At 41.5% G+C, this 17,966-nt stretch overlaps 1 protein-coding gene across 2 annotated transcripts; it reads left to right on the forward strand.

The window, feature by feature from the left end:
- The first annotated feature begins 8,285 nt into the window (after window positions 1–8,285).
- On the forward strand, window positions 8,286–17,465 carry pnp4a (purine nucleoside phosphorylase 4a). 2 transcript variants are annotated; one of them, XM_033973684.2, is made up of 7 exons: window positions 8,286–8,426; window positions 10,027–10,190; window positions 11,496–11,599; window positions 11,835–12,010; window positions 14,272–14,462; window positions 14,651–14,730; window positions 16,881–17,465. In XM_033973684.2, exons 1-7 carry the CDS (start codon window positions 8,404–8,406, stop codon window positions 17,124–17,126), a joined length of 984 nt encoding a protein of 327 aa, XP_033829575.1. In that variant the 5' UTR covers window positions 8,286–8,403; the 3' UTR covers window positions 17,127–17,465. The 2 variants fall into 2 exon arrangements, with proteins under 2 accessions (XP_033829575.1, XP_055080687.1); XM_055224712.1 differs by lacking the exons at window positions 8,286–8,426; window positions 10,027–10,190 and adding an exon at window positions 10,499–10,589.
- Window positions 17,466–17,966: the final 501 nt, after the last annotated feature.

Raw genomic sequence — 17,966 nt, forward strand, 5'->3', positions numbered from 1 at the left:
GTCCATATTCGCCTGCTGCCAGTGAGACAGAGATCTAAGTGTCATCTCCATAGTTGTGGTAGGACACATTATTTCTGCATATTAACTGGCTTAGCCAGAGCCAGCCCAGCCTATAAGCAGACTAAGCAGCTGCTTAGAGCCCCAAGGTCACCAGAGGGCCCCCAAGAGCCCATACATTTATATTGAAAATAATGTACAAAGTTTTATTGGACACAGGGCTTATGTGTTTACAGCAGCCTAAATATCCCTCTAAAACAATTACATTTGTTCTATAGTAGCAAGATATCTATCCCTCCCTTCCCCCCCATATGTTCGTCTACTGTTTTTGTGACTATGGAAGCTGTAACATTCTGGGTGTTTTTGGTCTGATGTTGGTCACATTAATACAAATACAATTGGTCAAGATGATGAGAGCAGAGTCATAATGCTGTCAAATGTGAGTCACCAATAGCTGAGCCAGGAGGCATCCGCTGTTGGGGGCCCCAGAGACAAATTCAATGTAAGGGCCCCCTGGAAGCTAGGGCTGGCTTTGGGCTTAACAGCAACAGGTAGAAAGTGACCCCAGGGGGGTCAATCCTAGGTCCCCCAACACCCTACAGGCCAGGGGTCCGTGATCTGAGACAGTTTCCAAACTTAACAAAGTACTTCCTGTCTTCTAAATACAATTGTAACCAGAAGTTTACATGCACTACATAAAAAGACACATACTTTTCTCACGGACCTCTTTCTTTTCTCACTGATGTCTGTGTAATCCCTTAGTCGTCCAGGTATGATCCATAGTAAAAGAAAAATTCAACTGGACAAAAAGTTATAAAGTGAGTGAAGACATTTTGTTGCTCATCCAAGTCACTTCTTCAGTTCAGTCACTCTCTGACATGACATCAGACTTAGTTTTTCCTGATTTAAGACAATTGGGATTACCAAAATAAATTATATTTCTATTTTCTATTTCTGCCCATAAATTTTCAATAGGATTGAGATCAGGGCTTTGTCATGGCCACTCCAAAACATTGACTTTGTTATCCTTAAGCCACCTTGTAACCAGTTTGGGAGTATGCTTCGGGTGACTGGAAGACCCAGTTGTGCCCAAGCTTAACTTCGTGGCTGATGTCTTCAGATGTTGCTTCAGTATTTCCACATGATGTTCTTTCCTCATGATGCTACTTATTTTGTGAAGTGTTGTGCAGTTTTCCCTGGGCATAATGACCTTGTGAAGATGCTGGCTGAAGCTAGTAAGAGCTTCAGCCAGCATCTTCATAAGGTCTTTAGCTTTTGTTCTTGGGTTGGTATGTGCATTTTGTACCAAAGCATGTTCATCTCTGGAATATAGAAGCCGTTTCTTTCCTGAGCAGTATGATGGCCGGAAATTCCCATAGTATGTATACTATGGGAATGTATACTATTTATGTAAAATAGTTGGAACAGATGAACATTTCAGGTGTACTTTCAAATATATCCACAGGTTCTCTCTAATTAAATCAAAAGTTGTCAATAACCCTATCAGAAGCTTCCAAAGACATGGCATCATCATCTGGGCTTTCCCAAATTGTTTAAATTCATATTAATCTTACTGTATGTAAACTTCTGACTGTATGTAAAATTCTGACTGTATGTAAACTTTGGTATTTTGGTACTTAATAGAAATAGAAATAATTTTGGAAAAGTTTAGTCTAATTTCATGTCAGACAGCGAGAAAGCTCCATCAAAACCTCACCAAAACTCAATCAAAGCTCCATCAAAGCTCCATCAAAGCTCCATCAAACCCCTATCAAAATTCCATCAGAGCTCCAACAAAGCTCCAATAAAACCTCCATCACAGCTTCATCAAAGCTCCAACAACGCTCCATCAAAGATCCAACTAAAGATCAACCAAAGCGCCCTCAAAGCTTCAACCAATGCTCCAACAAAGCTTCAACAAAGCTCCATCAAACAGCTCCATTAGAGCAACCATCTTAGAAGAACCAGGATCAGTTAGAACTCCAGACCCACAAATAATAAACTAGCTCCTACATAAACATTTGATGCTTGTGTCAGCTATAGTGGTACCTGTGTGTTCTCCTCCTCCTAAGCCTCCTAACCATTGACATGAGGTCAGCTTTGGCCTTATACATTTTGTTTAGTTTAAAAAATTTGCTTTAATGTCATTGTACTTTTATTTTTGACTGTAAGTTAATGTACTGGTAGTATTATGATTTCAAAAGTACCTAGTCTGCTTTGAGTAGTGTTCATTGTTTTATTTTGAAATTAAAGCCACAATATGTAACTTTTTTCCAAAAAACAGACTAAAATAAAAGAATGTTTTTTACATTTTGTTTGTGTTTATTGCACTGCACAACAGGTATCCTTACTGTGAACAGGTGTGTAATGCCACAAACCTGACTCTTAAAGCAGAACTAAGTAACATTTTTTATTATTATTTAACATCCTTCAAAGTCCCTCTGGTTGTTACAAAGGTGATTTTAAGGAGTTTGAAGGGTCTGCTGAATCCCCCAGTTGTTTCTGTGCAGAAAAACCAGGCATGCAACTTGCAACTTGGCTGCCATCAACCCACAGTCAACTCTCAGCATCTGATAGACAAATTGCTTTACAGCATATATAAATACAGGTAACTGAGTTAGCGACACACACCTTTTCGGTGCTGTCCAGAATTCATTAGAAGAATAAGTGTCCAGTGTTCATTTGTGAGGTGTCAGCCATGGCGCAACCAACTAAAAGACAGAGGAAGCCTTTGTCAGGGACGCAAGGAAAAGAAAACGTGAATGGGACAGGGCCAACACAGGTCAATCTGGCAAAGGCATTTGAGGAATGGTGAGAGCTCAAGGAAAGAGAAGGGTGAAAGAGTGAGACACAGATCTGGCCATGTTGTCATTGATCACATAAGTTATGTATGTATTACTTGTGGTATCATTGCTTTACTTATGTAATTGAAAAAGGTTTTGCTTTAGTACGCAGTTACGTCTGCATGCAGAATATATGCTGCTAGTGTAGGGGCAGGGGTTACTTAGTTCTGCTGTAATTGGCCTGTAGGAGGGCCTCCTTCTGCTTATTTCTATGGAAATATTGTTCCATTTTATAATATTCCACAGTATGGCATAAGTGTATCTATCTCCATAGAGAATATTCCGAAGTATGGGTTTAACTTTGTATTTTCATGGAATCATGCAGGTGATGGATCACCTGCAGAAAGCTACATACTGTAGCTTTGAATAATACATTTATTATTGTTGTGTGGAGTTTGAGTGATTTAACCTAATCACAAAAGATCCTCAGCCTCAGGGACTCATGAAATGTCCTAGAGTTTCCTTTGAGAAGAAAAACCTTTATTACACTGTTTTTAAGAAGAAAAAAAACAAACAAAAAAACAAAAACAGTATTTATTTTGAATAATCTGTACAATCATTCACCATGTGTTAACTTGTTGTATGCAAATAAAACAAAAACTAACCATAAGGTCAAGGTGATCTTTATTTTATAGTGCTGTTCTGTTTTCAGGCATGTTTCCAGTTCATTTGAATGCACTATGTGAGACTATTATTCATTGGTTTGTAAATTACTTACCGGTAGTTAGCCACGTTTTTTATGCTAACAGTAATTTTCTTCATGTCATGCACATGGAAGTATAATAAGATCTGGAAGATGAACCAAACATAAAGTCATGTTGCTTTCAATGGCCTGTGCTCATCGGCGCAAAATTTTACAGAAGATTTTGTGTTCTGTTTATGCAAGGTTTGACACGTCTCCATTTTTCAAGGGAGAATTATATAGAATGTGTACATTATTTATATATATATATATATATATATATATATATATATATATATATATATATATATATATATATATATATATATATATATATATATATACTTCCAATAATACTGGCTTAACACCACCACCCATCGTGTGACATCAAAAATGTGCACTACGTGATCAGTTCTAATCAATCAGCAACTAGTTACTTGAACAGAGCTGGTGCTGGCTCAGAGAAGGGCTAGGCTAAATCTTACAAAGCGAATTTTTAGCCGTTTTAAGGATTTAAAAATTCTAAAGAGTTCATGATGTGAAAATACAGAAAAAACCCTACAAAATCCCACCTTTGTAAAAGTTGTGGATATTGTCAGCCAAACACGGGTGTTTGAATTCCCAAAATATTCATTGTGCTCTATTGGAGAATTCTTCTGATCTGCAATACCTGTGGCTGCCCCTAGAGGAAGTGCCACTGATGGTGTTGAGGAAATCAGCCATTTCCTCTCGTGCTCGTTAGTTTCTGCTAAGATGATGAATAACCATGACCCAGAGATGAAATTCAAAGAAGAATTTACTTCATCAACCAGTGAAGAGCAATACTTGTACACGGATTCTGTGCAACTGACATTCCTAGGCAGAGACTGAATGTTTACGCTTATACAATGAATTTTTATATGCATATATAGTAGGAGGCCACCATGGTTTAGACTTAGTGCCTCTTCGTTGGTACACAGGCCAGCCAGGCCTCTTGGCATGTTGCGCAATCTAATCAGACTGTGACGAGCACACTTGTTGTTTCTTTCTCTGACTGCTGAGGCATATTTTGCTGGCTTAATCAGGGTGACGAGTCATGAGTCAGCACATGTCTATCAATAAGTCATTGCCCTGCTTAGTTATTAGATTAGATTTATAGATGTAGAATATCTTGTACATGACCTGAACATACAGCTGCATCACACAGCTGTAATCTAGCTCTCTTATTCACATGAGCACTGGTACAATAATGAACTATAGCAATACAAATGGCAGTGGTTATGCAGAATAGCTAAGCACAGTTATTTAACCTAACAATGGATCTCACCCGGGGACAGAGGGGGAATGGCTTATCCAGTTCTTATTATAAATCAATAGCCACGCAGCCTCATGCAAGATGCTAATGATATGCTAAGAGTTAATCAATATTTGACCTGGGATAAATTCATTTATTGTTTTCAAGTTAAAATAAGTCACCTTTTATTAGCAATTTGTTGTAACTGCTTTATTACAACTTGCTGAGCTCACAATATTGCATATACTGGAATGTGAAATTAATACAAGAGATTGCTGATTGCACTTATTTTTTTGAATGGATTGTATTTTTCTCTTGCACTTTAACTCTGCATTCATAAGATGAACATAAAAGCTCAACACTACAACCACTATCTTGTCATTGAATCAGAGTTTAGAGATCCAGGGGAGCAGAGCCAGGGGAGCAGAGCCAGAGGAGCAGAGCCAGAGGAGCGGAGCCAGGAGAGCGGATCCAGAGGAGCGGATCCAGAGGAGCGGATCCAGAGGAGCGGATCCAGAGGAGCGGATCCAGAGGAGCGGATCCAGGGGAGCGGAACCAGGGGAGCAGAGCCAGAGGAGCAGAGCCAGAGCAGAGTCAGGAGACCGGAGCCAGAGGAATGGAGCCAGAGGAGCAGAGTCAGAGGAGCAGAGCTAGAGGAGCAGAGCCAGAGCAGAGCCAGGAGAACAGAGCAGGATTAGCAGAGAATAAGTGTGGCCATTTTACTGTAAAAACTGACACATCCTGAGTCACATGTTCTCCCTGTGGCAGTGGTTATCCTGTCTCCTCCTCTCACTAAGAAGGTTGTGAGTTAGACTCCTGATCTCTCTGAGTGTTGGCAGAGTAGTTAGCCTGGGGTTATGGTTTAGATTCTGACTTTTATAGACTTTAATGAAGAGCTGAAGGTCTGAGAGTCCTGCTCCAATTACAGCCTCATGATCCACAGCAGCTAACCTCACATGATGTAGGAATCCAGCCAGGAGCTAGGAGACAAGGAGCTAGGGGTCAAGCACGGAAACGAGGAGGGACAAAATGAGGATCTATAAGACAAGGAGATATGAGACAAAGAGAAAGAAAGAAGGAAAAAGAGAAAATGAAAAGAAAGAGTGAGGAGAGACTGACAGAGAAAAGAGATAGAGGAAGAGAAAGGAGACTGCTGGTCAAAGAGAGAAAGGGAGAGAGAGGGAGGGAGAGAGAGGAAAGAGGCAATGAGTCTCTCTCTCTTCTTTGACCACTTTTGAGAGAGAGAAGGAGCTCCCAGTATCACATTTTTCAGATTCTTGCCTCTGAGTAGAGGACCTACAGACTGAGGAGAGTCATGATTCAGTCCAGGTCCAGGAAGGGCCTCCTCCTCCATAGGTATCAATTATTATTCCTAAAAAAAAATTGATTCAGTTTTTTTTTCAAATTATTCCTCCTGGATATATTTAAGTGTTTTTTATGAAAACTTGTAACATCCGAGCCAAAATTACTCAAATAAATTACTCACATTACTTTGTCAAATATGCAAGAGTTGTTTTAAATTCTCTCTTTGCAAATAAGCAAGCAAGCAAGCATGACTGTAACACATTAGATTTATTTAATATAAATAGTTCAAAGTCCAATACTGGACCCTGGGAGCTAAAGCGCATCAGCTGTTAAAGCCACAGTTTGTAACTTTGTAGCTAAAAAAATACATTAAAATAAAAGCATGTGAGGATGTGCACGAGGAGTTTCACACTTAATGTGCATGTCAGCCTCATGTCAGTCACACACTGATACACTGATAACTCCCCTGTGTGTCAGATGCCCTCCCATCCTCTTGTTAGACTGAGATGGAGGCAAGTCAAATATTTAGTTAATCTGCAGATGTTGTGGTGTGTCAGATGCCCTCCCAGATGTTGTGGTGTGTCAGATGCCCTCCCAGATGTTGTGGTGTGGGTGGATAAATATAGCAGGAGAATGGACCTTGTCATTGTTTGAAATTATCAGGGAAAACCATTTGTGGATTTGACTTTTGGAGATTTCTAAATACCAGACACAGAATACTGGATCATGCTCAGTCCCGGTTTAATCCCAGGTCAGTCAAGTCCTGTTTCAGTCTAGTTCTGGTTCAATCCTGGTGTAGACCTGGTTCAGTCCTGGATTGGTCCTGGTTCAATATTTGTTTAGTCCTGGTTTAGTTCTGGTTTAGTCCTGGTTCAGTTTTATTGATTGAACGAGGTTGGTGATCACAGTCAGACGTTGCTCATTACAAAACGTGCACGCTCACATGCTCGCTCATACCAACCACATGCACGCTTCTGGGCTCTCATGTACACTCACAGAGGCACATGCACACTCCTGACTGAAATCAACGCAAAAGCCAAAAGTTCAGAAGTTATTTTAAGGCCTATCACACTATTTCGGCTGAAGATGTAGATTTGGTTTTGTAGTCTTGTTGTCATGGTTTAGTTCCAGTTTAAACCCTAAATCTGGCTCTTGGTTTAGTCCTGGTGTAGTCTTTCTTTAGTCCTGGTTTAGTTCTGGCTTAGTACTGCTTCAGTTCTGATTTGGTCTTCAATTAGTCCTGGTTAGTCCAGGTGTAGCCTTGGTTTAGTTTTGGTTTAGTCCTGGTTTAGTTTTGGTTTAGTCCTGGTTTAGTTTTGGTTTAGGTCAGGTTTAGTCCTGGTTTGGTCTTAGTTTACACCTGATGTAGTTCTGGTTTAGTCCTTGTGAAGTCCCGGTTTATTTCTGGTTTATTTTTGGTATAGTCCTGGTTTAGTCCTGATTTAGACCTGGTTTACTGGTTTAGTCTTGGTTTAATCCTAGTTTAGTCCTGGCTTAAACCTGGTTTAGACCTGGTTTAGTCGTAGTTAAGTCCTGGTTTACTGCTGGTTTACTCCCAGTTTGGTTCTGGCTTAGTTCTGGTTTAGTCCTGGTTTAGTCCCGATTTAGTCTTGGTTTAGTCCTGGTTTAGACCTGGTTTGGTCTTGGTTTTGGTTTAGTCCTGGTTTAGACCTGGTTTAGTTTTGGTTTAGTCCTGGTTGGGTTCTGGTTTAATGCTGGTTTGGTCCTTGTTCAATTCTGGTTTAGTCTTGTTTCAGTTCTCGTTTAGGCCTGGTTCAGTTCTAGGTTAGTCCTGCCTTAATCCTGGTTTAGTTCTGGTTCAGTCCTGATTTAGTTTGGTTTAGTCCTGTTTTTGTCCTGGTTTAGTCCTGGTTTAATCCTGATTTAGTCCTAGTTTAGACCTGATTTAGTTCTGTTTAAGACCTGGTTTAGTTCTCCTGGTTTAGTAATGCAGGGCTCTGATTGGTCCTTTTTATGAGTGGAGACTTGTCATCCAATCAAAATCATATGACTCCTACTTGGCCAATCAGAATCATGTGATATACCAATTATAAAAGCTCTGTTCTCCAGTCACTCGGTCTCCTTCACTGCACTTTTCCTCCTGCTCCTCCTACTACTACTACTGCTGTTACTACTACTACTACTACTACTACTACTACTACTACTTATACTACTACTGCTACTGCTACTACTACTACTAGTAGTGGTACTACTACCACTACTGTATTTCTTCACACCACTGTCAGACTTCAACTGGAGACCCATTTTCTGATTTTTCAACTTTTATTTTGAAAACCAACAAAATGCACAGCAAAGACACCATCAGGTAAGAATTGTATCTGTGAATGTGTCAGATGCCATCTCTTCCTGATATATCCTTGTATGTCAGATGCACTCCCGTCCTCCTGTATCCCAGAATATAGAGAAATGTCAAAAGTTACATTATTATTTGATATATTTTAGCTTAATTTTGTTTTTAGCCATGAACTTAAACAAGGACTAAAAGAACAACCAGGACTGAACCTGGTCTAAATCCGGTCTAAAACAGGACTAAACTAGGACTAAACAAGGACTGACCTGGGTCTAAACGAGGACTAAACAAGGACTAAACTAAGACTGTACCAGGACTAAACTTGGACCAAACTTGGACCAAACCAGAACTAAACCAGGACTAAAAGAGTTAAGTGTACCTGTAAACCAGATCTAAAACAGGACTAAAGCAGGACTAAAGCAGGACTAAACCAAGACTAAACCAGGAATAAAAGAGTTAACTGAACATGTAACTGAATCAGCTTATGACATAATTGGATTATCCTGGTTTAGACCTGTACTCAGTTACATACTTTTGCTCTTACTTGAGTAATATATTGTACAGTGTAACAGTACTCTTACTTCACTTATATATTGTACAGTGTATCAGTACTCTTACTTGAGTAATATACTGTACAGTGTGACTGTACTCTTACTTTAGTAATATACTGTACAGTGTGACAGTACTCTTACTTGTGTAATATACTGTACAGCGTGACAGTACTCTTACTTGGGTTATATATTGTACAGTGTATCAGTAAAATTTGTGATTACTCTTCCCACTGTAAGTCTACAAGTGACAAAAGCTTTGTGCTAACAATATGAAATAATTTAAACATTTTTGTGTCTTGCACTGCTTTTTTCCAAATATGATTTAGTTTGTCTCATTTTTGTATCTATTTTTTGAAAATAACAGATTTTTTCATTTGATTTTCAGTTCTGGTTAAGTCGTGGTTATTTAGACCTGACTGAGTTTTTTGTTCAGTCTTGTTTCAAATCCTCTGGTGGAGACTGTTTTGTCTACAGCCTTATAAACAAAAGGCCTCTTCCCATGAGAACGAGGCCTAAACCAGGCCTAAATCAGGACTGAACCAGGACTGAAACAGGACTAAACCAGGTCTAAAACTAGAACTGAACTAGAACTGAACCAAGACCAAACCAGGACCAAACCAGGACTGTAACAGGTCTAAACCAGGTATAGGGAGCAGGAAAATTCATTTAAAGAGTTCTGAAACAACATGTCAGAACATTATGATATTTTGAACTGGCTCTCCTGTTAAACTTGTGTTTAATTATCAAAACCTTTAAGCTACAAAGTCCATCGCTCATACTGTTGTGTCCTTGGGCATGACACTTCACCCACCCAGCCTGTGTATGAATGTGGTGTGTGCGTGTTGGTTGTGGGAGGGGCCAATGGTGCAGATTGGCAGCCTTACCTCTGCCAGTCTGCCCCAGGACAGCTGTGGATAGAGGCGTGTCTCATAGAGTGTGGAGTGAATGACACACAAAATGGCAGTGTGAAAATTGCTGTATTACTTAACCCGATGTTTACCTCTGACCCCAGGCCACATTCATATTTCTGATCATTGTTTCATTTTGTCTCATTTGATTAACAGCCACGATGAGTACCAGCAGGCTGCTGATTGGCTGCTGGCTCACACAAAGCACCGCCCCCAGGTGGCTATTATCTGTGGGTCTGGACTGGGCATGCTTGCTGAGGCGCTAGAGAACCAGGATGCCTTCAACTACTCTCAGATCCCAGGATTCCCCCATAGTACAGGTACTAAACCAGGTCTTAAGTGGGTCTAAAGTGGGTCTAAACCAATACTAAATCAGTACTAAACCAGGACTGAACTGGGTCTAAACCAGGACTAAAACAGGTATAAACTAGGACTAAACCAAGATTCCTTCAACTGCTCCCAGATCCCAGGGTTCCCCCACAGTACAGGTACTAAACCAGGATGCCTTCAACTACTCACAGAGAAGTTCAGTAGTTCCCCCATAGTACGTACTAAAGCGGGTCTAAACCATAGACTGTATTAGAATCAGAAGACTTTTATTGCCATCATTTGTGAACACAGTATTATCTGTGAGTCTGGACTGGACATGCTTGTTGAGGCGCCAGAGAACCAGGATGCCTTCAACTACTCTCAGATCCCAGGAATCTCCCATAGTACAGGTACTAAACCAGGTCTTAAATGGGTTTAAAGCAGGTCTAAACCAGTACTAAACCAGGACTAAACTGGGACTGAATTTTGGTCTTAAAATGTTTGTATTAACCCGCTCTACATGATCCTGGTATTTTTCTTTTTCTATTGTGTCAGTAAATCAAATATGAACATTAACAACAGACAAATTAGGTGCCGTCTTTCCCGAGGTCACTCCTGCTAGCTTTAGTAACATGTTTGATTGACAGCGCTGGTAAGTGCCCGCTCCTTAAACCAACAGGTGGGAAGGGTCTTTACCTTCAACAGCTTCACTCTAGATTGTTGTTATGATACTTGCAGTTGGAGTTCTAAATATGGAACTCAGCTCCAAATTTCCTCTAAACTGCTAGTCTCTATGAGCTTCAATTGACTGGAGTCAAACACTATGGGTGACGTCACACTCCCTTAGTCCACTGCTTCATACATTCTATGGTTTAAACCAGGTACTAAACCATTTCTAAAGCGGGTCTAAACCATGTCTAAAATAGGAGTAAAGCAGTTCTAAACCACAGGTTTCATGTCTAATCAGGTTATAAACACATGAGCATAAAATTTTATAATTAAGTGAAATGAGTCTAACCTGTGTCTGTCCTTGTGTCCATCTGTGTCCTTTGTCTCTGTCTCTTTCTATCTGATCCTGATCTCTCTGTCCCTCTGTCCCCTGTGTCTCTCTCTGTGCCTCCCCCCTCTGCCCCCCTGTCTTTTCTGTCTCTCTCGGTGTGTCTTTCTCCTCTCTCTCCCTCCCTGTGTCTCTCTTTCTTTGTCCCTCTGTCCCCTGCCTGTCTGTTGTCTGTCTCTCCCTCTTTGTCTATGTCTGTGTGTCTTTCCTGTCTTCCTCTCTCTCTCTTACTGTCTATCCCCCTCTCTCCCTGAGTCAGTGCAGGGACATGCAGGGCGTCTGGTCTTTGGACAGCTCAGAGGGAAGACATGTGTGTGTATGCAGGGACGCTTCCACATGTACGAAGGGCACTCTCTGTGTAAGGTTAGTACTGTCTTCTATGTCCTCTGCTCTTCCTCTGCTCCTCCTCTGCTCCCCTTTCCCTCTCCTCCTCCACTCCCCCTCTCCTTCTCCTCCTCTATCCTCCTCATCCCTTTCTTTCCACTATTCTCCCTCTCTAGACAACCTTCCCTTGCATATCTTTAAGCTCCTGGGCATAGACTCACCTTTCTCCCCTCCTCTCCTCTCTCCGCCTCATCCCTCTCTCCTCTCTCTCTAGACGACATTCCCAGTGCGTGTCTTTAAACTGTTGGGTGTGGACACTCTGGTGGTTACAAATGCTGCCGGCTCACTGGACGATTCTCTCAAACCTGGTGACATCATGATCCTCAAAGACCACATCAACTTCCCCGGACTGTGTGGACTGAACCCCCTGTGTGGCCCCAATGACGACAGGTGAGGTCTTGACAGGTGAGGCCTTGACAGATGCGGCCTGACAGGTGAGACAGGTGAGGCCCTACAGATGAGTCTAAAGATGCTCCTTTGAACACACGTCCCTTCACCTTCTGCAGTGTGGATTCAGAATATAACATTCTGTTTTTGTTTTGTTTTTATCATTAACCCCATTCACAAATGCAGCAAACATACAAGAATCCATCTTGAGATACCGAACCAATCACAGAGCAGCACTGAGGTGTGGGCAGAGATTCAATTTTCAATTCATTTATTTTTGTAACACCCAAAATCACAACAACAATTGTCTTGAAGGGCGTTCATGTTTTGGTTGATGGGGGAAACCGGAGTACCCGGAGGAAACCCATCCAGACACGGGGAGAAACATGAAAAACTCCACACAGAAAGGCCTGGGCGACCCGGGAATTGAACCAAACCATCATGATATTCCACTTTTTCCTGATCGCTTTCAGTAACAGCCATTTCAGATAAATGTATAAAACTCAAAGGAGAGAGATACAGCAATCTGGCGTGAGACAGGTTAGTCTGAATTTGCCAGCTTTGCGCTAGAACAGGTCATATGTGAACGAAGCCATAAATTAATTCCCAGAGTTGTAGCAATTTCACAGGAAAATGATTAAGAATATATAGGAAATGTGGGACAGTGAATGTATGTGTGAATAAAGCCAGAAACGCGCTTAGTTTCTCTAGTTACAAGCAATGTTCCCTCTAATTTTTCACGAGTCTGAGCAAACACACAAACTCCCTGAGGGGTCCCATGGACCACTGTGAGCAACATCAGACGTGCACACTGTGGTCATGTTGCATCGCATCCATCCAAGTTAAATGGTTTATTAAAAGAATCAAATCACTGTATTTACATTTCTGTTATAAGACTTTTAATTAAGTGCTTTAGCCACTTATACAATGAAAATTACAAAAATCTTGCTCATGACCTGTGTAGTATGTTAATGCTATTGGAATTATAATTATTTTATTTTAACTATGGCAAAACATGAGCTTCCAACCAAACTAAGACAACTGTAAATTCCAATGTTGAAAACACACTTAACATTTTTATGGTAAAACTCTGACTTGTATTATGAGTATAAGCCATTGTGTGAAGCTTTTGCTGTGCACTGAGTGAGATTGTCCTACTGTGCTCTGGGAGACAGTCCAGTAACTCTTGATCAGTATATGACACGATCATGTGATTTTTACAACTCATAAACTAGTGACAGTATCAATGACCAATACACACTGAGAGGAATCTCTATCTGCACACCAAGCTGCTCTATTACTGTATATATATAATGTGTATTTGTATATAAAATATATTCAAAACAAGTGGTATGGGTCAAAATAAATATATATTTACAAACCACACACTGCAGTGAACAAACACACACACACACACACACACTTCAAACTAAAAATACACTGTACGTGTGACAGTCATTCTGTGACAGTGGCTCAGTGGTTAGAGGTTGGAGGATTGAGTCCCGCTCGGACCAACTTCTGTCATTGTGTCCTTATTTTAACTTGTACAAACATCCACAGTGTCCTCGGTCGCGTACTTCCTTTGTTTTGTCCGTTTCGTCATGTTTAAAACGCAAAACTGCTGCAAAACATTGCGTGAAATTACGAAATTACGCGTCCGTACGCGCGTATCTTTGTCCGAGGGCGGGCCGTCGGAACGTTAAGGGGTTAAACACTAGCGAGTTTTCAGTCCACGTCGGCCACATCGGCTAAAACACTGGTAGCGGCACATGAGGAAGCCTGTCAATGACGTTGATAAGCTGTTCAAATACGTATGTGAATCACATCATTGTCTGGAGCAGCTCGTCACCGGTCACACTCACTGACTCACATTGAAAATAGCGCAGAATGAATTGTTGTGTGTTTATTTTATTTTCAACTCCGGTTCGATTTTTTTGTGCGCAGCACAGATTTTCTGTGCGCGGAGACCGTGTCAGCAGTGCGCACGCGCGCACGCGCGCAGCTTGGAGGGAACAGTGGTTACAAGCTACTCGGCCTGTTCTGGGACAGGTGCATGTGTCAGTGGGGGTCAGTGCTGAGTGTTCTGGCATTTTGCACCCAGCAATTTACTAGGAACTGTGTGAATGGGGATATTAAAGAGGTCAGACACTGGAGCAAAAAATCAGACTCAGTGCTCAAGGCTCTGTTTTGAACCCATTGTTGTTCTCCTTGTATAATAATGACCCCTGTGAGATCAGAGGTGTCTCATGTTATTTTTGTTTCAGGTTTGGTCCCCGTTTTCCCGCCATGTCCGGTTGCTATGATGCTGGGCTCCGATGTGTTGCTATGGAGATTGGGAAGCAGCTAGGCATCACAGCGGTGATGAGGGAGGGCGTGTATGCCATGGTGGGCGGGCCCAACTTCGAGAGTATTGCAGAGGCCCGCCTTCTGCACAAACTGGGTGTTGACGCTGTTGGTGAGACCTGGTTTAGACCTGGTTTAGATCTGGTTTAGTGCTGGTTTAGACCGGGTTTTATCCTGGGCTTATACAGGTCTTGGTTCAGTAAAGGAGGGGGTGGGTGGTGGGGGGGTTCTGGTTTGATTCCTCTGTTTTGCTGCCCTTGATGATGGTTTTAGTCCAAAATAAACTCTTGTTTTGTTCAGGGATGAGCACAGCGCCGGAGGTGGTGGTGGCGACTCACTGTGGACTCAGAGTCTTCGGCTTGTCCCTCATCACCAACAAGGTACTCATATGTGTGACATTATCATAGCCTGTATAAAGAAGTGGACTGAGGGAGTGTGACATTACCCACACAGTGTTCGGCTCCAAATGAAGTTGATTAAGGCTAGCAGTTATAGCAGCTAATCTGGAGCGCAGTTATATATTTAGAATGCAACTGTGAGTATCATAGCAACCAAAGAGCCAATCAAGGGCGAGACTGTTGAAGGTAATGCACCTTCCTGCCTACATCACTGGTTTGACAGGGAGCGGGTGCTTAGCAATGCTGTCAATCAAACCCGTTTGTTTGATGCTATCGGGAGCAACCTCGGGAAAAAGAGGGTGCCTGATTGGCCTGTTACTAATGTTCATATCTTGATTTACAAACAAAATAGGAAAATTAAAAACCCTAGGATCATGTAGAGTGAGTTAAAAGCAACATTTTAAGGTCCAAATGGCAAGCAGCAGATACAGAGAGAGGAGTAAGGGAATTTTTAAATAGAAAGTGAATTGGTGTTGATAGAGTCAAATTGTGCCCGTGCTCACTTCCTGTTTGGAATAAGGCAGCTAGGGGGATACAAACCCAATTCCAATGAAGTTAGGATGCTGTGTAAAACTTAAAAAAATAAAACAGAATACAATGATTTCCAAATCATTTTCAACCTATATCGAACTGAATAAACTACAAAAACATGATATTTAATGTTCTAACTGATAAACTTTATTGTTTTTATGCAAACATTCACTCATTTCCAATTTGCATTTCCAAGCTTTGCAGGAGGAATTTGCTGACTGTACAACTTCAGTTGCTCAGTAGTCCAGGGTCTCAGTTGTCATATTTTCGCTTCATAATGTGCCACACATTTTCAGTGGGAGACAGGGAGGAGACAGGGAGGACAGGTCTGGACTGCAGGCAGGCAGGCTATCTTTTACTACGAAGCCACACTGTTGTAACACGTGCAGAATGTGGCTTGGCATTGTCTTGATGAAATAAGCAGGGACGTCCCTGAAAAAGACATTACTCCAGAACTTGTATGTACCTTTCAGCATTAATGGTGCCTTCACAGATGTGTAAGTTACCCATGCCATGGGCACTAACACCCACATACCATCACAGATGCTGGCTTTTGAACTTTGCGGATGGTCCTTTTCCTCTTTGGCCCACAGGACACGACATCCATGATTTCCAAAAACAATTTGAAATGTGAACTCAAACCACAGCACACTTTTCCACTTTGCGTCAGTCCATCTCAGGTGATCTCGGGCCCAGAAAAGCCGGCGGCGTTTCGGGGTGTTGTTGATGTATGGCTTTCGCTTTGCATGGTACAGTTTTAATTTGCACTTGACGATGTAGCAACAAACTGTGTTAACTGACAACGGTTTCCTGAAGTGTTCCTGAGCCCATGTGGTAATATCCTTTACACATTCATGTCTGTTTTTAATACAGTACTGCCTGAGGGATCGAAGGTCACCGGCATTCAATGTTGGTTTTCGGCCTTGTCGCTTACATGCAGAGATTTCTCCAGATTCTCTGAATCTTTTGATGATATTATGGACCATAGATGATGAAATCTCTAAATTCCTTGCAACTGTATGTTGAGAAACGTTATTCTTAGACTGTTGGACTATTTGCTCACACAGTTGTTCAAAAAGTGGTGAACCTCACCCCATCCTTGCTTGTGAATGACTGAGCCCTTCGGGGATGCTCCTTTTATACCCAATCATGACACTTAGCTGTTTCTAATTAACCTGTTCACCTGTGGAATGTTCCAAACAGGTGTATTTTAAGCATTTTTCAACTTTCCCATTCTTTTGTTGCCCCGATCCCGGCTTTATTAGAATGTGTTGCAGGCATCAAATTGAAAATGAGTGAATATTTGCATAAAAACAATAAAGTTTGAACATTAAATATCATGTCTTTGTAGTTTATTCAGTTCAATATAGGTTAAAAAGGATTTGCAAATCATTGTTTTCTTTCTTCTTTTTTTTTTACACAGCGTCCCAACTTCATTGGAATTGGGGTTGTAGATATGTCCAGAGATACAGTATATACAGGCTATAGTCCTGACTCCTAGTCTGGTTCTGGTCTTCAAACCTGGCTCAGATTCTGATCTAGTCTCTGGTTTGGTGTCTGGTTTCCGGTTTGGTCTCTGGTCTTAGTCTCATCTTTCTCAGGTGGTGAAGTCATATGAGGACGATCAGAGCGTGGATCACGAGGGTGTGCTGGCTGTTGGGCGTCTCAGGGCTCAGACGCTGAAGACGCTGGTCACTGAGGTCATCGCTCGGATGGACGTCAATAACAACACCAGCAGCTCCGCCCACGACCACACAGAGGCACCACTGTCCGAGTGCGACCCCTGCAGCCCCCCAGACAACCACACAGAGGTGCTCATACGGGCTCAGAGTGACACATCCATCTGAAAATCTAAAAGCGGCACTAGAACTGGACACAGAGTTTAATATATTTTTAGTTTAGTTGAGTCCTGGTTCAGACCCAGTTTAGACCTGGTTTAGCCATGGTTTAGCCCTGGTTTACTCCTAGTTCAGTCTTGGTTTAGTCCTGGTTTAGATCTAGCTTAGTCCTGGTTTAAATCTAACTTAGTCCTGGTTTAGACCTGGTTTAGACCGTGTTTAGACCTGGTTTGGACCTTGTTTAGAGCCCAGCTCTTTTCAAAGCCACATTACGGTACATTGCATAGTATTGTCTTGATGATAAACTGTTCTTTACTGTTCTGTCTGAAAACAATTCCTCTGTAAATAAAAAAACAACAACATTTTATTGTGAAAATCTGCACAGACTGAATAAACTCTGAAAGCATCACTCTGTCTCGGGTTTGGAGTGTTGTGTAAAAGTGTGGCAACAGCAGCTTGAATGATGATCTGAACAATAGCTGCAGCTACTGTACTTTGGCGAACTGAGACATGGTCAGCAAGTCACCTGTATTTTTCCTGTAGTTGTTAGCATTAGCCCGCAGTAAATTATTGTAAATTATGAATAATCCAGAGGGTTTGGGCTGCTACCAACCCATCGACCACATTTATATCAGAGCCTTGTTTAAAGTGTTGAGTGTGCAAACCTTTTGGTGTTTTATATTAGATCAGAATTTGTGTGAAAGTGCCATCTGCACTAGAAACTAACACACTTTCAGTTGAGATTTCTGAACTTGTGTGGTTCTGCTGAACATCAAGTGACACTAAACCTCCTCTTTTACATGTAACTGTGAGCAGAGCAAATACAGGACACAAATATCATGAAATAAA

The sequence above is a fragment of the Periophthalmus magnuspinnatus genome, chromosome 10 (genome assembly GCF_009829125.3).
Source record: "Periophthalmus magnuspinnatus isolate fPerMag1 chromosome 10, fPerMag1.2.pri, whole genome shotgun sequence".
NCBI lineage: Eukaryota > Metazoa > Chordata > Actinopteri > Gobiiformes > Gobiidae > Periophthalmus > Periophthalmus magnuspinnatus.